The sequence below is a fragment of the Aphidius gifuensis genome, linkage group LG4 (genome assembly GCF_014905175.1).
Source record: "Aphidius gifuensis isolate YNYX2018 linkage group LG4, ASM1490517v1, whole genome shotgun sequence".
Taxonomy (NCBI): Eukaryota; Metazoa; Arthropoda; class Insecta; order Hymenoptera; family Braconidae; genus Aphidius; species Aphidius gifuensis.
Genome location: NC_057791.1, coordinates 8,763,410 through 8,786,945, shown reverse-complemented (window position 1 = coordinate 8,786,945; position 23,536 = coordinate 8,763,410). Strand labels below are relative to the sequence as shown.

The window sequence follows — 23,536 nt, the reverse complement described above, 5'->3', positions numbered from 1 at the left end:
AACGTTCCCTTAGCCAAGTTGATTCGGAGAAACGGCGGAAAAATTTCTCGTTGTTAATTTAAAAAAAAATTCCTCGGCAATAAAATTATTTTTTCACCCCGTTGGAGAAATGGCGGACAAATCTGTCCACCCTTTTTCCACCATTTGTTCAATTTTTTTCCAACTTCTTCAATTTTCAATTTTTCAAAAGAAAAAAATGATATTATTAATTGTTACATAACGCAAAGCATAATGATGTTTATTTTTTTCGAAAAAAATGAAAATTCGAAGACGCTTTTTTTCAAACAAGTTGATATATCTGAAGTACTTGGTCTACAAAACTCCCGTGATCCTTTCATCAAATTGATGAATGTGGGGAAATGAGTGGAAAAATTTCCCCTCGTAAAAGACACGCGGAGATAATTTCTCCGCGTATTCTCATCGTGGAGAAATATTTCCGACCGTTTCTTTTTCATTAAAAATTTTTTTTTATATATCGTAATGTCTACTCATGAAGCGTCGTCGATCGGGACATTGCCGGAATTAGTAGGTCAATATTTACAATTGGGCCCTAGGAGCAAATAAGAATATTAAATCTAATAAGGCCCATAAATAAAAAATAAATGTAATGATTGTTTTTGGGAAAAAAAAACATCAATGCGATTCAACATCGACTGATTCGGTTCTCCAGTTTAAAAAATATCTTAAAATGTGACAACTACATGACGTGACACTACATATTGTTGAATAAAAAAGAAAAATATCTTGAAGTCTTCTAATGAAGCGTTGTCGATTGAAACATTAGTCAACGTAATTAATCAGTTTTAGCTTGTGGGCCTAGCCCTGAAATAAAGATAAAAAATTTATTGAGGCCTAAATATTCCAACAAAAAATCACATCGCTTCTGGAAAAAAAATACAACAAAATGAGCATCTCAAAAGCCAATTTGATCAAGAAGTTCAATTTTTATTGTAAAATAACAAAAAGTCACATGAAAAACGAAAACATAAGTGTCCTACGGACACGTATATTGTTAGTATACTATTAGAAAAAACGATGAAAATTTTAGATTATGGACTAAAAGGACGGAAGTTTATTTGAGTTTTACTTATGTAAAGCGATCGGAATTATATCATGCTAATTCTCTTCAGGTTTAATGAATTCAAGATCACTTTCCATTTCCGAGCTCGATTCATTGTCTTCATCAAAATACGGCCTTGTCGGTTCTAGCAGAGAATTATCGGCTGCATCGACATTATCTTTGATCGGTCTCTTGAAAACCTCAATTTCTTTTTCATCGTCATCAAAAAAACTCGTACCATCTCGAAGTAAACTAAATGCATATGTTCTGCGATTCTTTAACTTAGTTTTTTTATCTGCTTGACATTTGCTTATACAAATAACTATAAGTATGACAATTAACAGACAAATGAAACTAGCCACAATAATAAAGACAATTCTAGGCATTCCCATGATGTTGCTGTTTTGTAGTGTAAATATTAGAAGTGTAAACTTTTTGAGATCTGGTGTTGATATAATTTTTGTAGCTGTTGAGTAACCGGGAGCTTTGACAGTTATTGTATGTTTACCAGCAGGAAGAAGAAGCCAGTAGACACCCATTCTGTCACTGTGAACTTGATGAACAGAATGATCATAAGACAAAACTGCCCCAGGAATTAATTCACCAGATTCTGAAACCACGTAGCCAGTGACCCCTTCAGAGATTGCGTCAATCGTTGCTAAAAGGCTGTTTTTATTGTTTTTCCAGATGTCAAGATTATCGGTATTACAACAACTAATGTAAACGTCGAGCATAAGAGTCGTTGTGTTAAAATACAAGTAATCAAGCAGCGAGTCAGGCCGACCACCTGGCGTTACATTGCCACCGTGGGCAACACCATCTTTCTCAATTCTCAAATCATCGACACACTTCTGGTACAATCGGTACATTGTCGGATGCGAATGCGTATATCTGAATGCCAGTTTTTGTAAAATCTTTTCATCGTAGGTTTGATAGTCTCTCGGCTGCCCGTATTTACTTGAAAAAGGTATTTCAATGTGCCTGGATCCAGTGTTTAAGTTAACTGCAAAGTTTGCATTTATTTTTATGAGCCAATTTATAATCATTTGTTCGTCGAAGCCCATTTCTCCGGAAAGTGGAAATTTAAGTTTCGTTGACATTGTCGAACACGTAAAATTGTTATCTGTTGGATGTATATTTGGTACGATAAAAATATTAAATCGTTTTAAAATATCAGCGATAGTTGATATGAGACTATAATTTATTAACAAATAAGTCGCAAATTTAAGAAGTACTTTTGTGGTTAGCGGTGCGCCATTACCAATACCTGCCATAATAACAATATTTGGCCGATTGATTTTTTCATTTTTATCATCTTGGATAGCTATTTGCAACGCCATGACGTTAGCTTTTGTAGATGTAATTCCAACGTTTTGTAACTTGGATATGTTTGGATGGTTAACATACAAATCATTTAAAAATTGATTTACTTCATTGTTTTCATTCATCCATTTACTCTGGTAATTTGAAATTGGTAAAATTAATTCAGAACTCTTTATCTTTATTAATTGAATTTTGATCTCAGTCATTTTGTGTTTTTTGACAACAACTTCAACAGTTTTTGTCATATATCTTGGGCATGAAAATATCAATGAATATTTTCCCGGCACAAGTGTTTTCACAAAATACGCCATATTTTGAGAAAAATAATAGACTTGAGCGGCAATCGTTACTTGTCCTTGACGTAGTGGCTCACCATGAATATTTTCAACAGCAACTCTGATTCCCGTTGCAAGGTTAAAAAGTAGTTCTTTGAAGGGCCGTAAATTCTGCTGCCAAATAATAGGTATTTTATCAGATGGTGGATACTTACAGCATGACATCGACACGGCTAGAACCGGAGTCTTATATTTATCCTTAATATAGTTAGCGAGCAAAGCACTTGAATTGCTACTCGTGCCCTCACAAGATTCTTTGTTCATTGATGATTCATAAATTTCAGAAAGTTTTTTTAACACATTGAGATTATCATCAGCATAATTTACACCAAAACCTTCATCTAAAATTGGAATAACTACGTTGAACTGTTCTGTAGCCAGCATTCTTTTGAACGCTAAAGTTTGGACGTTGGTGCTATCATCATTTTCCGTAATCAGTTTTTCTCCCACCTCATCGTCAACTGAAGGATTGCAGCTTTCGGTTATATTATCAAAACGAGGATCTAAAATTGGAATTATGTGGAGGACTGCATCATCTAAGAGTCGCTTAACCAGTGGATCATCAATTTTTTCAGCTACCACCAGATGATTAGCAAGGCGCATTAATATTTCACGGCCAATTGGTTGAGAGGCAAATACACCACCAACTAGCGCAATTCGGATTTTATTCTCCTCGGGTGAGCCAAGGTTTCGAGTTATTTTCAATGAATGGATAGCTACACTATTGAGCGAACCTTCAGCAATAAATTCAACAGTATTATACTGTTTTGCGAGTTGACCCATGTTTTCATTTATCTTGATACTTTTTTGATAACCGGGATCAAGATTCTTTGCGATTCCAAAATCATATGCAGATGACCTACATAAAAAAATATAATAAAATAAAAAAAAAAAAAAAACGTAAAACAAAAAACTATTAAAATAAATAACTAAGAATTACCAGTGGTTCTTATCGTTACGCATAAGTTGAAAATCGAGCGTCAATTCTTGTTGATGAGACTCACGATTCGAAGATATTGTGATTATTTGTGTTGATGATTCAAAGCCTGGCGCACTCGCTGTGATATTGTAAGTGCCTGGAACCAACATTCTCCAATAATCACCGTTTTCTGATGTGTAAATATTGTGATGGATACCGTCGACGGATATTGTAGCTCGAGATATTGGATTGCCGATAGAAGAGGTCACTACTCCGTGCACACCGCGTCGCGCCATTTCAATAAATGATAGAAGAGCTTCTCTGTTATCCAGCCAATAGCTGTGAATCTCACTGGCATTTGGATATTTGGTACAACCGAGTTCAATAGTAATTTCAAATGCATTACTATGGATATAATTGTAATCTTGCATACCACCGGGAACTGGATACCACTTAGCACCATTTGTAATGCCATTAGGAAAACTCTCATCTAGCAGACCTTTTTGTCGTGGCGACTGGCACGGCAGTCCAAGATGCATCTTGGCATGAGCGTTGGAATACGCCAACGAAATAGCCTTAAAAACGGCATCATCAGGACTAAGGTTTTCTTTTGTTTTGTCAAAAGAAACGTTTGGGTTATTGTCGTATGGATAATTTGCAACCAAAGCTCCACCATGAAGATTAGCGGACAGTACAAATGGTATCTTAGCTATCCAATCAATGACTGCTTTTGTTTCTGGCTCGGCAATCTTGTTTTCCTGGTTATAAAAAAAAGAATATCAAAAAATATTATTTAAGCTATGATAACGAATTAAATGTGCACTGATGAAATATATACCCTTGTTTGTCCATATTGATCAGGAAAATTTCTGTTCAAATCAACATGGTGAGCGTTTTCACGTCCCTTCATCTCGTTATGTTCATTTGATATTTCATAGCCATCTGGATTCATACTAGGCATCACATGAAGTCTAATTGAGTCGACAATTTTTGTTGTTCTCTCATCACTTCCATAATTTTCACACAAATATTTCAATAATAATAAAATACATTCCCGTCCTATTACTTCATTGCCATGCATATTACCAATATACTTGACTTCTGGTTTGTTTGTATCATGCTTACCAGGATTTTTCGTTATTTCCATAACATATAATTCACGACCTTGAACGGACTTTCCAATACTATATAGACGGGTTATGTTTGGGTAATTTTTCTCCATTATTTTTAACATTTTTTCCATTTTCAAATAATTGTGATGGATGAATTTAGCTGGGTGGTAAAAACCATATTCATCACGAGGCCTTTTGATATTTTCAATTTTTTTGAAAATTTTAGCTGTAAGTTTAATAAAAAAGAAACAAAAAAAGAAAAAAACAAATAATAAAAAAAGCATGAAAAAATGAACTAATGACAAAAACTTTAAAATTAAAACTCAGAAAATAAAAATCAAAAATTCATTATAAAAAAAAAAAAAAAATCAACGAACCGTGAAAAAATCGAATGGGAATGTCGCAAAGTTTCTGATAAAAGAACATGATACTTTCAGTAATTATAAAAAAAAAATATAATACTCCATTATATTTATTGTTATTCAAATTGTTTTACACAATTCTCATACATTTAAATTTTTTATTCACTTAGCTATCCAACACTAAGAGACAAAATCTTTTTAAAAATAACTGATGTTTCGAGTAAAAATTTGATCCATGATGTGGTAAAAGTACTTATTTCATTTGATGCAAAAACAAGTCCGTCATGGATAGTCAGTCAACATAAATTTTGGGTTTAGAAGAAATCAATATAATTATAATAAATAAAAATGAATCAAACGATTATTATTAATTTCTTAAAATACTTGTTCTCACTGGTATGTGATTAATTAAATAAATCATATAATGATTGAGATACAATTATACACATTATCAATATTATTTAAATGTAAATAAAGCTTTTTATCTTAATGTTTAAATTAATACGAATTTTTTGAATTGTGAAACTAGCCTCGATTATAACGAAACAAACTTTTATTTTTATTTTTTAATGTGCGGATACTTCTTTTCTGAAACGATTAACGTGCAAAATAGTATATTCGATGGTGAAAATATGTAATTATTTTTTTTCATACTTTTTTACGTATTTCTTCGATTATATTAAAGAAATAATAAAAAAACTATAATGCTGAGGACTTTAGGACCACTCATCATTAATATATAGTATTATCTCACAAACTCGAATCAATTTTATAGTTAATCTTCTATACTCGTTATATATTTGTATTTGTCTCAAACTATTAATCGGAAATGCTATCATTTGTTGCAAGATTAACACGGTTAATAATTTAACCCTAATATTTATCGATATTCAAGTGATTATATAATCTTCTTAATAGTGGTATGAGTGGAATCACTTGATAATTCTTTACGTTATTACCTGTTTGATCACCAACGGGAGACAATAGTTTCGCTTTTAAATGAAAGTTGACAACATGTAGTTTACTCTCTTCTTCCACTTGAATATTAACTGTTTCACTTGGTTCGTATCTGAAAAATTTAACATCTCAGGTCAATTAAGTTTTCACTAGAAGACATATAACTTAATTAGAGTTTTACCCCCAAGCTTCGGCATAAGCAATATATTTTCCAGGCGCTAAGAGTCTCCAATATTCACCCCGTGCCGTGGTTGTAATACTTTGTTTGATAGGGCTTACTACTATTTTGGCACCATAAATTGGCCTGTGTTTATCATCGAAAACCAATCCTAAAGAAATACATATGAATTGAATAATTCAACAACAACAGCAACAACATTTTTGGTACATAATAGTCTTATTTAATGATAATTAAGTTACCTTTAATACCCATGTGTACGTGTTCCAAATATTGAATCAAAGATTCCTTGTTTGATTTCCATTGATTAGGCATTTCAGAAGCTTTTGGATACTTACAGCAGCTCAATTCGAATGTTATTTCAAAAGTATTTGACGTTACATAATTGTAATCTTGCATACCACCAACAACTTTGTACCTAAAATAGAAAAATATTTTACAATGCTTTTAAAATTAAAAATTTTTTTTTTTAAATGATATTGAAAAACAAATCAGTTAAATCTTGTTTTACCAATATGCTCCATTAGTGACTCCACCAGAAAAGCTGTCAGGACGACATGAGTTTCCTCTACGCATCTCATCATGATTATCAGCATAGACATGGGCAAGGTATTTAAATATGTCATCATCTGGGGATCTACTTTCTGTACAACACTCATTAGCTATACTAAAAAAGATAATATTTTAATTTATAATTTCATGAAGAGTAAAAAATTCAAGAAATAATAGATACCCCGAGTCGAATGGGTAGCTTGCAACGACAGCTCCACCATGAAAGTTTGCAGAGAGTACAAAGGGTCGACTTTGTATCCATGCCATCATAGCCAATGTTTCTTTTTCTTTTTTTGTAAATTTCGTTGTGTAAACAAATTTGTCAGGAAAATTACGGTTCAAATCAACATGGTTGGCATTCTCGCGACCAGAATAGTCATTTTTCGATTCACAGTACCCTTCCTAAAAAAACTCACAAATATGTTCAAAATTGATCAAGAGAATAATTATTAGATAAAATTAAAAACATACAATTGAATTTTCAAAACCGTCTGGATTTAATGATGGCATTATAAAGATGTCTGTAGTGTTAACGAGATGAGCAACTCTTTGATTATTAGCATAGTTGGCGAGGAGATATTGGGCCAGATAAACCATCAGCTGACGACCAACTGATTCGTCACCATGCATGTTAGCTACATATTTGACCATGGGTTCGCCAATATCTCGTTCATTGACATTTTCTGAAATTTCCAATACCCAGAGCTCACGATTTAGGACAGATTGACCAATAGAATGTACTTTGGCAAGATTCGGATATTGCTTCTCAAGATGATGAAAAAGTTTTCCAAGTTCTTCATAATTTGTATATTGAGCTGTTATGAAATCCTCATTGTCAATGGTGGATGTTGATGAAAGACTGTGACCAGTTGCTGTTGAAATTATCAAAATAGCGATAACCAGGACAAACAAATTCGAAAACATTATTCTTTATTTATTTATTCATTTATCACTTTGATTTTCTCCAGACGTCGAAATTGGTCGAAATCTCCAGTGATTTAGAAAATCACTGACTCAACTGAAACCGACACAATAGCTGGCGTTGATTGCGTGACAACTCACTGTTTATCTTATTTGTATTTTGGGCTGCGATTTATATTAATATATTTCAATATATAATATAATATAACATAAAATATTTTGTTACTATGCGATATAATGAGGTTTGTCAATTGTCATTTGTCACGTAAGTTTTATTAAGCGGTGTCTCCACGCAGTGTTAGGTAGGTATGATACCGGTGTATCATACAGCAGTATCATACACTGTATCATTTTTTTAATAATTCCCAGATAACCACAACTGGTAGGATTATATGCTACCGGTAATCTACTGGTAGCTTACCAGTAACTACTACTAGTAGATAACTGGGGTGCTATTCTTGGTCCCGTATTGCGGGAGTTATTGCGGGTCCCGCAATAACGATTCGCCGACAAGAAATGTTTGTCGCAATAGAAAAATATGAAGGCGCTTGTTGTTGCTTTCATGTAAATTCTACTTTATTTTTGCATTTGCATACGACTATGGCAGCTTTACATGAAAGCAACAACAAGCGCCTTCATATTTTTCTATTGCGACAAACATTTCTTGTCGGCGAATCGTTATTGCGGGACCCGCAATAACTCCCGCAATACGGGACCAAGAATAGCACCCCTGCAGTCCAATTCACAGGGCATTACATTTTAGGGCTTTTTTCCTCTACTGGTGGCGCTTGTAGAGCTTTTGTATGTGAAACCTATATAAAAAAAATTTGACAAGCGCCATTACCGGCAAAAAAAAGCCCTAAATTGTAAAAAATTTGCCCTGTGAATTGGACTGCTGGTAGCTCCTACCAGTAATTTCCAACCAGTATATTACTGGAATCCTACTGGTAAATACTACCAGTAGGAACTACCAGTAATCTACCAGTAGAATTCCAGTAAAAAATTACTGGTAGGAACTACCAGTAATCTACCAGTAAATTTCCGGTAAAAAATTACTGGTATCAACTACCAGTAGTCTACTGGTAGATTACTGGTGAATCATTTTAATAAACCCGAAAGCCTCAGCATTAGAGTATTTGCCGTAATAAATATCACGCTTGCTTGTAATAATATTATTGAATAAATTAATATTTTACGGCATACAGCTAAAGTATAAATGCAGCTAAAAAAATTTATTTTTTTTAAAAGAAAAATGTCCCAGAAGAAGATGTAGCTGCATAATTTTTCTAGCCACATTGATTCCTTAGCTACATTTTTCCCTTAGCTACTGGTTGTCCTATATATAAATTCATTTATTTATTAAATAAAGTAAATGTAATTTAATTTTTGAAGGATAAATATGTCTAAGGAAAAGATGTAGCTAAGGAAAAAATGTAGCTAAGGAATTGAAGTTGCTTTAAACATAATTTTTCTGGCCACATTAATTTCTTAGCTATATCTTTTCCTTAGCTACATCTTTTCCTTGGGGATTTTATTTTCGAAAAATGAAATATTATATTTTTTAGTCATTACAAAAATAAAAATCGCAAGAACAAGCAGTAGCTAACGAAAAGATGTAGCTAAAAAATTAAGGTTGCCAAAAAATTATGTTTTAGGCAACATTAATTGCTTAAAAAATAATTTCTTGGCAACCTTAATTCCTTAGCTAAGGATGTAGCTAAGTAATTGAGGCTGCCAAAGAATTATGTTTCACGGAAACAATTCCTTAGTCACATTAATTCCTTAGCTACATCTTTTCCTTAGCTACTGCTTTTCCTTGGACATTTTTTATTTATTTTATAAATAAAATACATGTAAATTTATTGTTTAAAAATACAAATTTCCAAAGAAAAGCAGTAGCTAAGGAAAAGATGTAGCTAAAGAATTGAGGCTGCCAAAGAATTATGTTTCAAGGAGATAATTCCTTAGTCACATTAATTCCTTAGCTACATCTTTTCCTTGGACATTTTTTATTTATTTTATAAATAAAATACATGTAAATTTATTTTTCAAAAATACAAATGTCCAAGGAAAAGCAGTAGCTAAGGAAAAGATGTAGCTAAGGAATTAATGTGACTAAGGAATTATTTCCTTGAAACATAATTCTTTGGCAGCCTCAATTCCTTAGCTACATCTTTTCCTTAGCTACTGCTTTTCCTTGGACATTTGTATTTTTAAAAAATAAATTTACATGTATTTTATTTATGAAATAAATAAAAAATGTCCAAGGAAAACCAGTAGCTATGGAAAAGATGTAGCTAAGGAATTAATGTGACTAAGGAATTATTTCCTTGAAACATAATACTTTGGCAGCCTCAATTCCTTAGCTACATCTTTACCTTAGCTACTGCTTTTCCTTGGACATTTGTATTTTTGAAAAATAAATTTACATGTATTTTATTTATAAAATAAATAAAAAATGTCCAAGGAAAAGCAGTAGCTAAGGAATTGATGTGACTAAGGGATTATTTCCTCGAAACATAATTCTTTGGCAGCCTCAATTCCTTAGCTACATCTTTTCCTTAGCTACTGCTTTTCCTTGGACATTTGTATTTTTGGAAAATAAATTTACATGTATTTTATTTATAAACTAAATAGAAAATGTCCAAGGAAAAGCAGTAGCTAAGGAATTAATGTGACTAAGGAATTATTTCCTTGAAACATAATTCTTTGGCAGCCTCAATTCCTTAGCTACATCTTTTCCTTAGCTACTGCTTTTCCTTGGAAATTTGTATTTTTAAAAAATAAATTTACATGTATTTTATTTATGAAATAAATAAAAAATGTCCAAGGAAAACCAGTAGCTATGGAAAAGATGTAGCTAAGGAATTAATGTGACTAAGGAATTATTTCCTTGAAACATAATTCTTTGGCAGCCTCAATTCCTTAGCTACATATTTTCCTTAGCTACTGCTTTTTCTTGGACATTTGTATTTTTGAAAAATAAATTTACATGTATTTTATTTATAAGGAATTAATATGACTACGGAATTATTTCCTCGAAACATAATTCTTCAAGGAAATAATCCCTGAGTCACATTAATTCCTTAGCTACATCTTTTCCTTAGCTTCTGCTTTTCCTTGGACATTTTTTATTTATTTTATAAATAAAATACATGTAAATTTATTTTTTCTAAAAAAAAAAAATTTTTAAGGAAAAGCAGTAGCTAAGGAGAAGATGTAGCTAAGGAATTGAGGCTGCCAAAGAATTATGTTCCAAGGAAATAATCCCTTAGTCACATTAATTCCTTAGCTACTGCTTTTCCTTGGACATTTTTTATTTATTCTATAAATAAAATACATGTAAATTCATTTTTAAAAAATACAAATGTCCAAGGAAAAGCAGTAGCTAAGGTAAAGATGCAGCTAAGGAATTGAGGCTGCCAAAGTATTACGTTTCAAGGAAATAATCCCTTAGTCACATTAATTCCTTAGCTACTGCTTTTCCTTGGACATTTTTTATTTATTTTATAAATAAAATACATGTAAATTTATTTTTTTAAAAATACAAATTTCCAAGGAAAAGCAGTAGCTAAGGAAAAGATGTAGCTAAGGAATTAATGTGGCCAGAAAAATTATGTTTTAAGCAACATTAATTTTTTTAGCTACATCTTCTCCTTAGTAATCCATTTATCTGTAAATTAAACACATGGAATTTGATAAATAATAAAATTAATAAATATTAAAACTCCATGTGTTTTATTTATTAATAATAAACTCCATGTGTTTTATTTACCGATAAATGGATTACTAAGGAGAAGATGTAGCTAAGAAATTAATGTTGCTTAAAACATAATTTTCCTGGCCAAATTAATTCTTTAGCTACTGCTTTCCTTGGGGGATGTTGGTTTTAAAAAAAAATATCACATATGTATTAATAATAAATAAAATAATATTTGAGCACCCTTCTTTGGTTTTTCAGAAGCTGTTCCACGTATTTTTAGACAACGTCAGCCAACAGATGAACAGTTCAACAAATTCATGCAATGTGCATTCAAAAGTACCAAAAATCGTAGGGCTGAAAAAACTAAAACAGCCGGAGCAGCATAGAACGACATTTAAAAAAAAAAAAAACATTACAAATAATAATTAATTTTCCTGTTCTATTAATTATATTATATTCAATCCATTTTATAAAATTTTCATCAAAATATACAATATTTTTATTCATGTAGATTTTATTCAAAAAATTTATTTATAAAATTATATATTCATCACAAAACTATATATGTTTCTACATTTATTTCCTGTTCAATCATCATGCTCTGAATTTATTTTGTGTCACCGAGCATATATTGATACAATTAATAGCTAAATCTTTAGTTTTCAAACTGCGAATTAATTGACTGGCAGAAACTACCAGTAATCTACTGGTAGATAACTGGTAGGAACTACCGGTAATTCCTACGAGTAACCTACCAGTAGATTGCTGGTAGGACCTACTGGTAAATCTTACCAGTATTCTACCGGTAAATTACTGGTAGGAGATACCGGAAAGACTTATCAGTAATCTACCAGTAGGTCCTACCAGTAATCTACTGGTAGGTTACTCGTAGGAATTACCGTTAGTTCCTACCAGTTATCTACCAGTAGATTACTGGTAGGTCTTACTGGTAGATTTCCAATGAAAATTACCGGTAGCTACCAGTAGATTACTGGTATGTGGTTATCTGGGAATGGAAATTGATTAAACTCATCAAGGAGAAAAAAAAAACTAATAAAATTTTCTGATCACGTGAATAGTTTTCGAGTTATCGATATCTTTCTAATGTTAATGATAATTTTTTTCATAATTGATAATATAATGGAGCTAAGGAAAAAGATGTAGCTAAGTGAAAAAAATATAGCTAAGTAAAAAATATAGCTAAGTAAAAAATGTTTATTAACAGTTAGCCGACAAGTAATGGGCCGACAAAAAAACAATGATTGTAGCTGATTGTACTTGGATTGTAGATGATTGTAATATATTTAGTTTTGTTTGACAACCCCCTAATTAATTTTAATTAAATCATGAATATTTGAAGTTGACAGATAGCCGACAATTCATAATTTTCAAATGGCTGATATTTTTATAGTAATAAGATGCTAATCGATAGCAAATCGTTTGTACATCATTATTTTTTGTTTGTCATAGTTCATTAATTTTTATTTTTTTAAATATTAATTAAAAACCATTGTACTATTCATCCCCCTGTTAATTAGTACTTGCGCATGCGCGGTTACAGTGATAAAAAATAATAGATATTGAAGTTTGATTTATTTTTTTTATTAAATACTATAATGAATTGATAAGATAGTAATTTGATATTTACTTAGTTGTTGATTATTTAAAAAATGTTATTGTTTATCATTGTACACATTTTATTAATCCTCAACATTGTCCAACACCAACATGACATTTGGTCGTCATTTTTTATCAGTGTACTCGCGCACGCGCAAGTTCTAATTAACAGGGGGATGAATAATACAATAGTTTTTAATTAATATTTAAAAAAATAAAAATTATTGAACAATGACAAACGAAAAATAATGATGTACAAACGATTTGCTATCGATTAAGCATCTTATTACTATAAAAATATCAGCCATTTGAAAATTATAAATTGTCGGCTATCTGGCAACTCCAAATATTCATTAATTAATTAAAATTAATGAAGGGGTTGACAAACAAAACTAAATATATTACAATCATCTACAATCCAAGTACAATCAGCTACAATTATTGTTTTTTTGTCGGCCCATTACTTGTCGGCTAACTGTTCATAAACGTAAAAAATATAGCTAAAGTAAAAAATATAGCTGGTAAAATTATATAGATATTGTGTGTTTGGCTATAAATATAGCTAAGTAAAAAATATAGCTGGTAAAATTATGTAGATATTATGTGTTTGGCTATAAATATAGCTAAGTAAAAAATATAGCTAAGTAAAAAACCTAGCGACCAAGTAAAAAAAACTATTCAAGATATAAAAATTTTTATTTGGGCTTTTTTTTTAAGCTTGGCAAGCTTTATCGATTGCGTTTATTAAAAAAAAAAATTTAATATATCGAAATATATAAATTATTATAGCTCAAAAACTATTCAAGATATCGAAGTTTTTATGTAGACTTTTTTTTTCTCCTCGACGAGTTCTATCGAATTCAATTATTGAAATTTTAAAAAAATCGATATATCGAAATTTTTCAATTATCGCGGCTCGAAAACTTTTTGAGATATCGAAATTTTTATTTAGACTTTTTTCTTCGACTCGACGAGTTTTATCAAATGCCATTACTAGATTCTGGAAATAATGATTATTTTACTAAGTATATTTACATAACCGATAAATAGCCGTATTTTTCATATTAAACTCAATTTTTAACCACTTTGCGCATTCGTAGGAATTTTTCTCGTATTTTTCCCGTAATCCTGAGAAAATTTCCTATAAGAAACCGACAAAAAAACATGTTGTCTCGGATATCGGAATATCCCCTATCATACAGTATGATCATGGAGGTGAATTAGGAGCTTTGCTTTTTTACTAGAGCTGTTAATTAGCCGGCTATTTATTTTTTTGACGGTTAATAACTGTTATTAACGGTTAATAACCGGTTTAAAACCAAACGGGGGCGGGGCATCGACACGCATGTGCAAAATTTACAGCTTCCTGATAGGTCCAAAATCAGAGACTTATTTCAAGGTTTAATATAATTAATTATTAATAATAAAAACAATAAATTATTATAAATAAATAGATTGTTATAAACAAACAAAATATAATATTTGAGTTATTTATATTAAATTTGGGTTAAAAAAAAAAAATTTTAATGATACATACTGAAAATAAAAATAAATATAAAAAACAATGATGATTGAGAATAATAATATTAACAAGACCTGTAGATTCCATATATTATATTTATTAGTAGCAATGAATGGAAGAAAAATTGAGACTAATAATATTTTCAATATTATACAATAATATTGTAACAAGTAGAATAATACAAATTAAGAAATATACCATATGTTAACGTTTTTTATATTTTTTTATACCATGAACTTGTTGAAAACTAATAAAGCTTTTTATTTTCAAGTTTGTCAATATTTTGCACTTGCAATTTGTCCTTAAAAAAAAAAATTAAAAGGAAAAAACAAAAAAATAAGCAATTTTTTCATGAGAAAAAAAAGAAAAAAAAAAAGGACAAACTCAACTAAAAACTACATATGTTTTTAAATTTTATATGATTAATTTTTGGTGTACTTTGAACTTTAAAATTTAATACTTGTAACCTTTTTTTAAGTACAATAATGTTAATTGAAGCTCTGGCATATATTGCTCGTGCACAAGAAGCATTCAATTTATCATGATTTTCTTTGGACATTTTAGTATCAATAAACTTCCCTGGTGAAAATAATTTTGACAAAATTTGTCAAAAATTATTTGTCAAATTTTGTCAGATTTAGTCAAAATTTGTCAAAATTTAGCAAATTTAGTCAAAATTTGGCAAATTTTGAAAGGAAATTGGGACTCCTCAATTTACGGACAGTCTAATTTTGTCAAATTTTGCTAAAATTATTTGAATTGAAAAAAAAAAAAAAAAAACCTAGTTATGTTGTCTGCATAATCATATTATGTACCCAATTTCCGACAGTTATATATCATTTTCATAAGTTAACACATCATCTATAGAAATCTGTCTATATTTGTGCAATATAACATTACATGCCTGCATGCGAGAAACATTCATCAATATATTATTTTCTATTTTGTTCTAATTAATTAATATCATCAGTAGCAAAGAAGGTAACGATATCTTCCGGTTTATAGATAAATTTTAAAAAATTATCAAATTCATATAGTTTCTTCTAAATTAACGGTTTAAAAAAAATTTGGCAAAGTTTGACAAATTTTGGCAATATTTATCAAAAAAAAAAAATTATAATTTACAACTTTTTTAATGTTTTCAAAATTTATCAAAAGAAAAAGTTTATTAAGATTGACAAATATTGACAAATTTTGTCAAATGTTTTCAAAATTTTTCAAAAGAAAAAATTTATTAAGATTGACAAAATTTGTCAAAATGAGACAAAATTAGACAAAATTTGACAAATTTTGTCAAATGTTTTCAAAATTTATCAAAAAAAAAAATTTATTAAGATTGACAAAATTTGCCAATGTTTGCCAAAAATTGAAGGTTTTGGCAAACTTTAACTAATTTTGGCAAATTTTGTCAAAATTGATTTCACCAGGGTTGTCAATTGAGCCTTTGTTTTAAGTTGTTTTGTTCTTTGTAATTAGTGCTACAACTTGCTCAGATGATTGTCTGACATCAAGTTTATTTTTTTGCACAATCATTTCCATAAAATTTGTTTAAATTTCATCATCACAATTTTGACATTCTTGAGCAAGATGCTTCGTCATTCTACCAGCATTTGAAACATATTTTTTTCCACAATATTTAAAACTTCTTGTCTTGTATTTGCATTCAGGATTTGCAACAACATTAAAATGTTTCCAAACCTCAGATTCAGAACGACCCATTGTTAAAATTGGTATCTATAAAATATATGGACTGTTATTAAAACTCTTTGGACTAAATTTAATTACTTTTTTTACTTACACATATGACATATCAACAACAAAAATGTAGACTGTCAACTCTGGGTTTAACCTCACTTTTCCTTTTTATAATAATCAAGTCTCTCTGGACTGAATATCATATTCTGGCTGAATATGACATACCCATCAACTGCAAATTATAATATTAATTGTTATATAATTATTTGAAATTTATCACTGATAATACTTATTGTTTAGAAAAATGTTTAAAAAAATATTAATAACAATAAAAATAAAAGTTGTTATGATGTTTACCTTTTTTACTGTCTTTTTTTATTCATAAATTTTTCAGTTGACACTACGATTGAATTATTGTTAACATAATTTAATTATTCATATTTTTTTGACATCAAATAAATAATATTTAATGTTAATATTATTTATAATAAATTAATATTTTTATTGTTGAAAATTAATAAATAATACATACGCAGTATGGAGTACGCGCAGCTTTTTGTGCGTAGGCTCCTCTCTTTTTTGGTTAAAAACCAAAAAATTTTTAACCGCGGTTATTAACCGACTCACAGCTCTATTTTTTACAGCAGTCCAATTCACAAGGCAAATTTACAAGTGGGTGCCTTCTTACAATTTAGTTTCGTCGCAGTATTTATGCTTGTCAAATTTTTTATACGCAGATTTCATATAGCTTACATGGCCAAGCGCCACCAGCAGAGTGAAAAAGCTCTAAATTTACTTTCATTGCCGCTGGCGGAAGATACAAATAGATATCAGTGAAGCCAGACAGTCCGACATTTTGTGCTCGCCTGGAGTGGGGAGGCGCTTTTGTGAACCTTCATATAGATTTTACATAAAAAGCTTCACAAGCGCCGTGAGTGGTGAAAAAAAAAAATGCCCTAATTAGAGAACACCCATCTTCGAATACGGTGCGCTGCAGTCCAATTCGACAAGTGATAAATTTTTTGCCACAACAGCTTTCTATTTATTTCAGTTTGATATAAACATTGAACAGTTATCCATTTAATAATTGGAAGCCAAAAAAATAATGTCATGTGCCAGTACTGCCACTACAAGAAACAGCTTTTTCCTATAAAATTTTGGCCGGTATTACAGGGCGAAATTGCAAAACGAAAAAAAATTTTTTATTAAAGGAATGCACCCCAGCTTATATAAAAAAAAAATTAGCGTGTTGCGAGTACGCGCGGGGGAAGTGAAACTTCTTTCAGAGTAATGTCACGCTGAATATTAATAATAATAATAATAATAATAATATTAATACTGACAATAATATTCAAATATAAATATTATTAGTTAATAATAATTATTAGTATTTATATTTCGAATATTATTATTATAAATTTTATTATTTATATCGTCACATTAATGGAAAAAGGGCGTAAGTGCCATTTTTAGGAATTTTTTTTTTCTAAAAGAAAAAGGGCGTGAGTGCGAATTTATAAATTTTCGGGCTTTGCAATCAATTATTTAAGTATTAAACTCAGTTGAACTGTTTAATAATATTTAAATAAATAAACAAACAAAAAGTCGCACACGCATACACACATAGAAGCTGACGCTCACTGACGCTCCAAGTTTATACGCTATATATAGTGCATGTATAATGCTTGCCGGTATAGCAGAGAGTATAGTAGAAAGTATACGGGAGAGTAAACGCGAGAATAAACGCCAGAGTAAACGCCAGAATAAACGCCAGAGTATACGCGAGCGCGTAACGCTAGCAGCAGTCCAATTCACGGGGCAAATTTTTTACAATTTAGGGCTTTTTTTTGCCGCTGATGGCGCTTGTAAAAATTTTTTTTATATAGATTTTACATACAAAAGCTTCACAAGCGCTGTGAGTGGTGAAAAAAAGCCCTAAATTGTAATGCCCTGTGAATTGGACTGCAGGGCCTCGAATTTTTTTGCTACCCTCCGTAAAGAAGTTTCACTTCAAAAATTTGACAAGCGCCATCACCGGCAAAACAAAGCTCTAAATTGTAAAAAATTTGCCTTGTGAATTGGACTGCTGCACCCATGGGTGCATTCCTTTAATAAAAAATTTTTTTTCGTTTTGCAATTTCGCCCTGTAATACCGGCCAAAATTTTATAGGAAAAAGCTGTTTCGTGTAGTGGCAGTACTGGCACATGACATTATTTTTTTTGGCTTCCAATTATTAGATGGAAGATGGTTCAATGTTTATATCAAACTGAAATAAATAGAAAATTGACTTGTTGTGATTGTTTGTTATTGTCACATAGCTCATACCACACATTATCGTAAACTGTAAAGGCTGGAATATTGCATAGAGAAATTTATCACTTTTGTCGTTTTTTCTGTTTCTAGTTTTTAGTCGGTATTACAGGGCGAAATTGCAAAACGAAAAAAAATTTTTTATTAAAGGAATGCACCCCGTATTCACGGGGCAAAATTGTTCTCATCAGGGCTTTTTTTTTCCGCTGATGGCGCTTGACAAAATTTTTTTTATATAGATTTCATATAGAAAAGCACCTGTATTGAGATTTTGTGCCTTTGTAGTTCTTCAAACAACCGTACGTCGCTAGCGCCATAAGTGAGCCGTAAGTGAGACGGAACTGAGCCGAGACGACCATCGAACACAGGCTCTTAATTGTCATGCACATTTGTGCACATTGGTAAGCACGGTCATACGATCTTTCATAAATGTCGAAAGTAAACTATTACTATATAAAAACATTCACTATACATTATTTATTATTTTTAAATTTACCTAACATGTCATTGATATACCAGTTTGAATTAATTTTTTGTATTTCTTTATGGCTCAGAAATTAATAAAAAAACTGTCACTGTCTTAATGATGCTCTGTAAATATGAGTCATGTATTTGTTCCTATGACCTGTTGAACAATTCTCGACAAAATATATAAATAAAACTTTCAAATCAGAATCATTTGCTGGTATCTTAATTTACGGAGGGCATAAAAAATGAAATAGATAATGAAAAAATATTCGAATAATCCCATAATTAAAAATTTGTAGGTTCAGAATTATAAAAATCAGTACAAAACAAAAAATTATGGATAAATTACGGAAGGCCCTTAGTGGTAACGATCAGTGTGATGAAGAAAGTGGCTTTATGAATCAGGTAATAAAGGATTTTTTATATTTTTTAAAACTAATCAACAACTAACCTCTTCATACCGCTTTAAAAAATTGAATGCTGCAAAGAAAACAACTGATCTTCTTGTAAGTTTTAAATTGCCCCTATGATTTATTAAACCCTATACTTAAAAATATCAATCCTAGGATCCTAATCTTCGGCATCTTAGGATCCTGTGAATGTATAATAATCATAATAATAAGCTACAATTGTATTTATTGTGTTTATTTCCATGATGAAGATAATGGACGAGTCTACTCTAAGTTGGTCAACTAGAATAAAATCATTTGCATTTTGTTTCGTAATTGGTGTATTATTATCATTACTCGGTGCTTTTGAATTTTTTCTTGGTAATATACATGCATATGCCATTTTATACGCACTTGGAAGTACAATTCAACTGTTGAGGTAAATAAATTATTCAAATAATTTAATATTGAAAACAAATCACAAATTTTTTTATTGCAGTACTTGTCTGCTCATGGGTCCATTCAAACAATTACAAAAAATGTTTGCATCCAAACGAATAATTGCGACGGTAATTGCACTGGCATCGATTTTTATGACAATATTCGTTGCAGTTAAAGTAAATATTGATTTTTCGTTTTACAAATCCTTATAATTGTTATAATGTCGTTTAGACAATCCTCAATTTTGCTAATTGTTAATGTTAATTTTTTACAGTTTCCACATAAACCAGTACTTGCTTTGTTTTTCATTATCATACAATTTTTTGCAATGACATGGTATTCATTGTCGTATATACCATACGCAAGGGATGCTGTTAAAAAAACAGTAGAAGCATGTATTACGTGAAGACAAACATTTTCTTTGGGAAACGGTGAATTCAGTTCCACCAGATGTGACCAGGTACACATTCTAATGTATATAAACGGTCGGAAAACAATGGCACAGGGGGTAACCATGGGGTGCCACGGAACTGAATTCACCTAGGTCCTTTTCTTTACCGATTATAATATTTATTTGGAATCCAATAATAAAGAATTTTTAATTTTTAATACAATGAAACATTAAAAGAATATAGAAGAATTCTGAAAAGTGGATTGATACCTATAAATCAAGAAGACTAGCTCTCTAGTTTCGATTCTCGACGTGATCGGACGGAAAAATCGCCTACGCAAAGTATAAGCGACTCCGCTTACGTCGTTGTGGCGTAACAAATGTTGAACTGTCGTAAGCGAGTCGCTCTCTTTCAATTTTGCGATTTTGCGACTCGTTTACATTTTTGGTGGCTCTACCGGGAACAACATTTAATAATTTTGTTACATCATTCCATAATTTATTTATATCTGATTTTGTTAATTTATTTGTGTTTCGCTTTGACAATATCAGGGTATAATTTATACATCTATATACGATTGTATATGTTTGTATATGTTTGTATATGTTTGTATATGATTGTATATGATTGTATATGGTTGTATATGGTTGTATATGGTTGTATACAAACCGTTTTTCCCGGGTACTCATCACTTGAATCAATTTTTACACCAATACTCGTAATATGTTCCGCATACACAATACGATTTTCTTCAAGGAAATTTCGTGCCCATGAAAGTATATGCTCAATAGTTAATAACATTTTTTTAATAAACAATAAAATTCTATGCTAATGGGATATACTTGACTGGAAGTCATTAGTTTCTTTTTTTGCCAACTGCTTACAGCGATTGGCCACGCCCACAGTGCGTTTCCCAATAACCACTGAAATATAATAAAATTGGAAGGTGAACTCCTATGTTTAGCCAATGTCGGGTATAAGTTATAAGCCACTGAAATATAATAAAACTGGAACCCGAACTTCGTGTCGCCGAAAGAGAAACTCAATGTTTGGGATGTTGTCCTTGTCGGTACAGTCACGTCAACTATAATTGGTTGAGACTACTGAAATATAATGTAACTTGTTTTGACGTTAACTGTACACGATTTAATGTTCGCATGCGTGAGTGAGAGGGAATGCCAACCAATGCGATAGGTGCTTTCTTTTGTGTATTTATTTTTTTTCCTGTTTATTTTCACGCATGCGCAATCGAATGCGCAGTCAGCAAAAAGTCAGTTTGCAACAGCGTAGGACATGAGGGGCTGGATCAGCCATGTTTCAATTTTTATTTTTCAAGAATTATTTATTTGACGCCACTGTTCTTTTATCAAGTTTGCATGACAGGCGCATGTGCATGATCATGCGCATTAAAGTGTAAAAAAATAAATACACAAAAGAAAGCACCTATTGCTATCTCTAGCGATACTCCGTACATTCGCTAAGGGCTCAAACTCACGACACGCAAAAAGTTTGCGTTTTTACATGGCTGCCATAATTCTAAACATGGCTGCCGGAATTTTAAACATGGCGCCTCCGTGATCGAAGCTTTGAACCAAGATAGGGTTACCATGCGTCCTGATTTAGCAGGACATGTCCTGATTTTGATTGGCTTGTCCTGATACGGTCCTGATTTGTCAAATGTCCTGATTTTTGAGACTTGTTCACAATTTTAAAAATTTTTTTTTTTATAAATTTTTTTTTTTAATAAATATAGTATAGAATTTATCATTTACGCTAACTATGATAGACTCTTGAATACCTCTAATTATTGAAATTAAAATGGCGTGCAGAATATGTACCTCGTCCTATCGAGTATAGAGGGCCCGATGCAAAATTTCTATAGCGTAGGCAACCCTTCTTTTATTTTTGTAAATTTTGTGGCTTGCCACTTAATGTCTTTAGCTAAATTAATTTTTTAAAAATGAATAAGTAACCCACATCCTTCCCTTAGCCATTTTTCCTACAGCTTATAATTTGTTTAGATAAATAAAAAGCTATTAACAAATGGCTAAAGAAAGGATGTGGCTTGCCAGTTAATTTTTAGCTAAATTGATTCTTCAAAAATTAATTGGTAAGCATTTTTCTATAGCTTTCAATTTCCTGGTAGAAATAATTTATCCGGATTTTTTCGGATTTCTCCGAATTTTCTACGCAATTCACAGTGAGACTACCGGAGATATTAATCCGAATTTATTCGGATTTTCTCCGGATTTTCTTGGAAGAAATTCAGTTTTTATATTTCGTATGTAAACTCTTATTTCTGGTTCTTTTATTGATTTTTCTATTTTTTGTTGGTTTTTAAGCGAAAATTCCGGGAAAGTCCGGAGATATTATGAAAATAGTCTGGAGATTACTCTGTAAATATCTCTGGAAGTCTCAATTACGTCGAAATCGGAGTTTTCCACCAGGGTTGTTTAAATAGATAAAAGGCTATTGACAATTAATTGGTAAGCAACATCTATTTCTTAGCCATTTTTCCTATAGCTTTCAATTTGTTTGAATAAATAAAAAGATATATTGTCAAGTTGCTAAGAAAAGGATGTAGCTCGCTAATTATTTTCTTTAGCCAAATTAATTCTTCAAAAATTAATTGGTAAGCAACTTCCTTCCTTAGCCATTTTTCTCATAGCTTTCAGTTTGTTTAAATATCTATTAATTTAACAACTTAAAAGCTATAACAAAAAAGCCTAACGAAAGGATTTCGCTTACCAATTAATTTTTGATGAATTAATTTAGACAAAGAAATTAACTACTGTAAAAAATTTTTCTATCGTTTGTGTAATTTTGATGAATAATTATTGAATAATTAAAAGAAAACAAATGAATAAATAACATATAATCAAAATAAATGAATTGTTATAATTATCTACTTAAAACATAAATTTATAGGTGGAGGGGGTAAAATTTTGGAGTGGGAGGCAAATGTCCTGATTTGGCTTTTTCGAGATATGGTAACCCTAAACCAAGAAGACTAGAAAGAACTAAGAAGGAGAGTCAACTCCGTACATTAGAAATGGGACAAAATATGTCCTGTACCTCGAGCTTCTCAAATTCGCCAATTTGGCGCTGATTGTTCTCAGCCGTACTTATGCGCTAACTATTTCTAATAAATATTGTTATAGCGCAGATTCGTTTGGGATAGCGTTTTTTATTTTTTTTTTTTCTGTCATGTAATTTATATATATGTTTTATATCAAAATTATACGTAAATATTCCACGAGTGACGAGTTTGTTGCATCA

At 30.9% G+C, this 23,536-nt stretch overlaps 2 protein-coding genes and 1 long non-coding RNA gene across 4 annotated transcripts; 1 reads left to right on the top strand and 2 right to left on the bottom strand.

Moving 5' to 3' along the window:
- Positions 1 to 924: 924 nt before the first annotated feature.
- Positions 925 to 8,163, bottom strand: LOC122854974 (carboxypeptidase D-like). The gene is made up of 9 exons (XM_044156035.1): positions 7,270 to 8,163; positions 6,980 to 7,200; positions 6,758 to 6,913; positions 6,489 to 6,664; positions 6,250 to 6,397; positions 6,071 to 6,180; positions 4,476 to 4,975; positions 3,659 to 4,395; positions 925 to 3,577 (listed from the first exon to the last, which is right to left on the bottom strand). The coding sequence occupies exons 1-9, from the start codon at positions 7,720 to 7,722 to the stop codon at positions 1,117 to 1,119; spliced, it is 4,962 nt and encodes a 1,653-aa protein (XP_044011970.1). The 5' UTR covers positions 7,723 to 8,163; the 3' UTR covers positions 925 to 1,116.
- Positions 8,164 to 14,642: 6,479 nt separating this feature from the next.
- LOC122854994 lies at positions 14,643 to 16,865 on the bottom strand. Its single transcript, XR_006374028.1, has 3 exons — positions 16,614 to 16,865; positions 16,360 to 16,488; positions 14,643 to 16,295 (listed from the first exon to the last, which is right to left on the bottom strand). It is a non-coding gene; the product is annotated as an uncharacterized LOC122854994 (long non-coding RNA).
- Positions 16,866 to 18,854: 1,989 nt separating this feature from the next.
- LOC122854988 (vesicle transport protein SFT2A) lies at positions 18,855 to 21,494 on the top strand. 2 transcript variants are annotated; one of them, XM_044156058.1, is made up of 5 exons: positions 18,855 to 18,968; positions 19,335 to 19,440; positions 19,697 to 19,863; positions 19,924 to 20,041; positions 20,140 to 21,492. In XM_044156058.1, the coding sequence occupies exons 1-5, from the start codon at positions 18,949 to 18,951 to the stop codon at positions 20,269 to 20,271; spliced, it is 543 nt and encodes a 180-aa protein (XP_044011993.1). In that variant the 5' UTR covers positions 18,855 to 18,948; the 3' UTR covers positions 20,272 to 21,492. The 2 variants fall into 2 exon arrangements, with proteins under 2 accessions (XP_044011993.1, XP_044011994.1); XM_044156059.1 differs by lacking the exon at positions 18,855 to 18,968 and adding an exon at positions 18,975 to 19,252 and having other exon boundaries at positions 20,140 to 21,494.
- Positions 21,495 to 23,536: the final 2,042 nt, after the last annotated feature.

What these genes read in the sequence shown, in the direction of transcription:
- LOC122854974 (XM_044156035.1), bottom strand. Translation starts at nt 7,722, where the DNA reads ATGTTTTCGAATTTGTTTGTCCTGGTTATCGCTATTTTGATAATTTCA. An exon ending in CGTACACATGGGTATTAAAG is followed by an intron (nt 6,398 to 6,488) that starts GTAACTTAATTA and finishes GTATTTCTTTAG; the next exon opens with GATTGGTTTTCGATGATAAA. An exon ending in ATCAATATGGACAAACAAGG is followed by an intron (nt 4,396 to 4,475) that starts GTATATATTTCA and finishes TTTTATAACCAG; the next exon opens with GAAAACAAGATTGCCGAGCC.
- LOC122854988 (XM_044156058.1), top strand. Translation starts at nt 18,949, where the DNA reads ATGCACATTTGTGCACATTG. An exon ending in ATGCACATTTGTGCACATTG is followed by an intron (nt 18,969 to 19,334) that starts GTAAGCACGGTC and finishes AAAAATTTGTAG; the next exon opens with GTTCAGAATTATAAAAATCA. An exon ending in AAAGTGGCTTTATGAATCAG is followed by an intron (nt 19,441 to 19,696) that starts GTAATAAAGGAT and finishes TCCATGATGAAG; the next exon opens with ATAATGGACGAGTCTACTCT.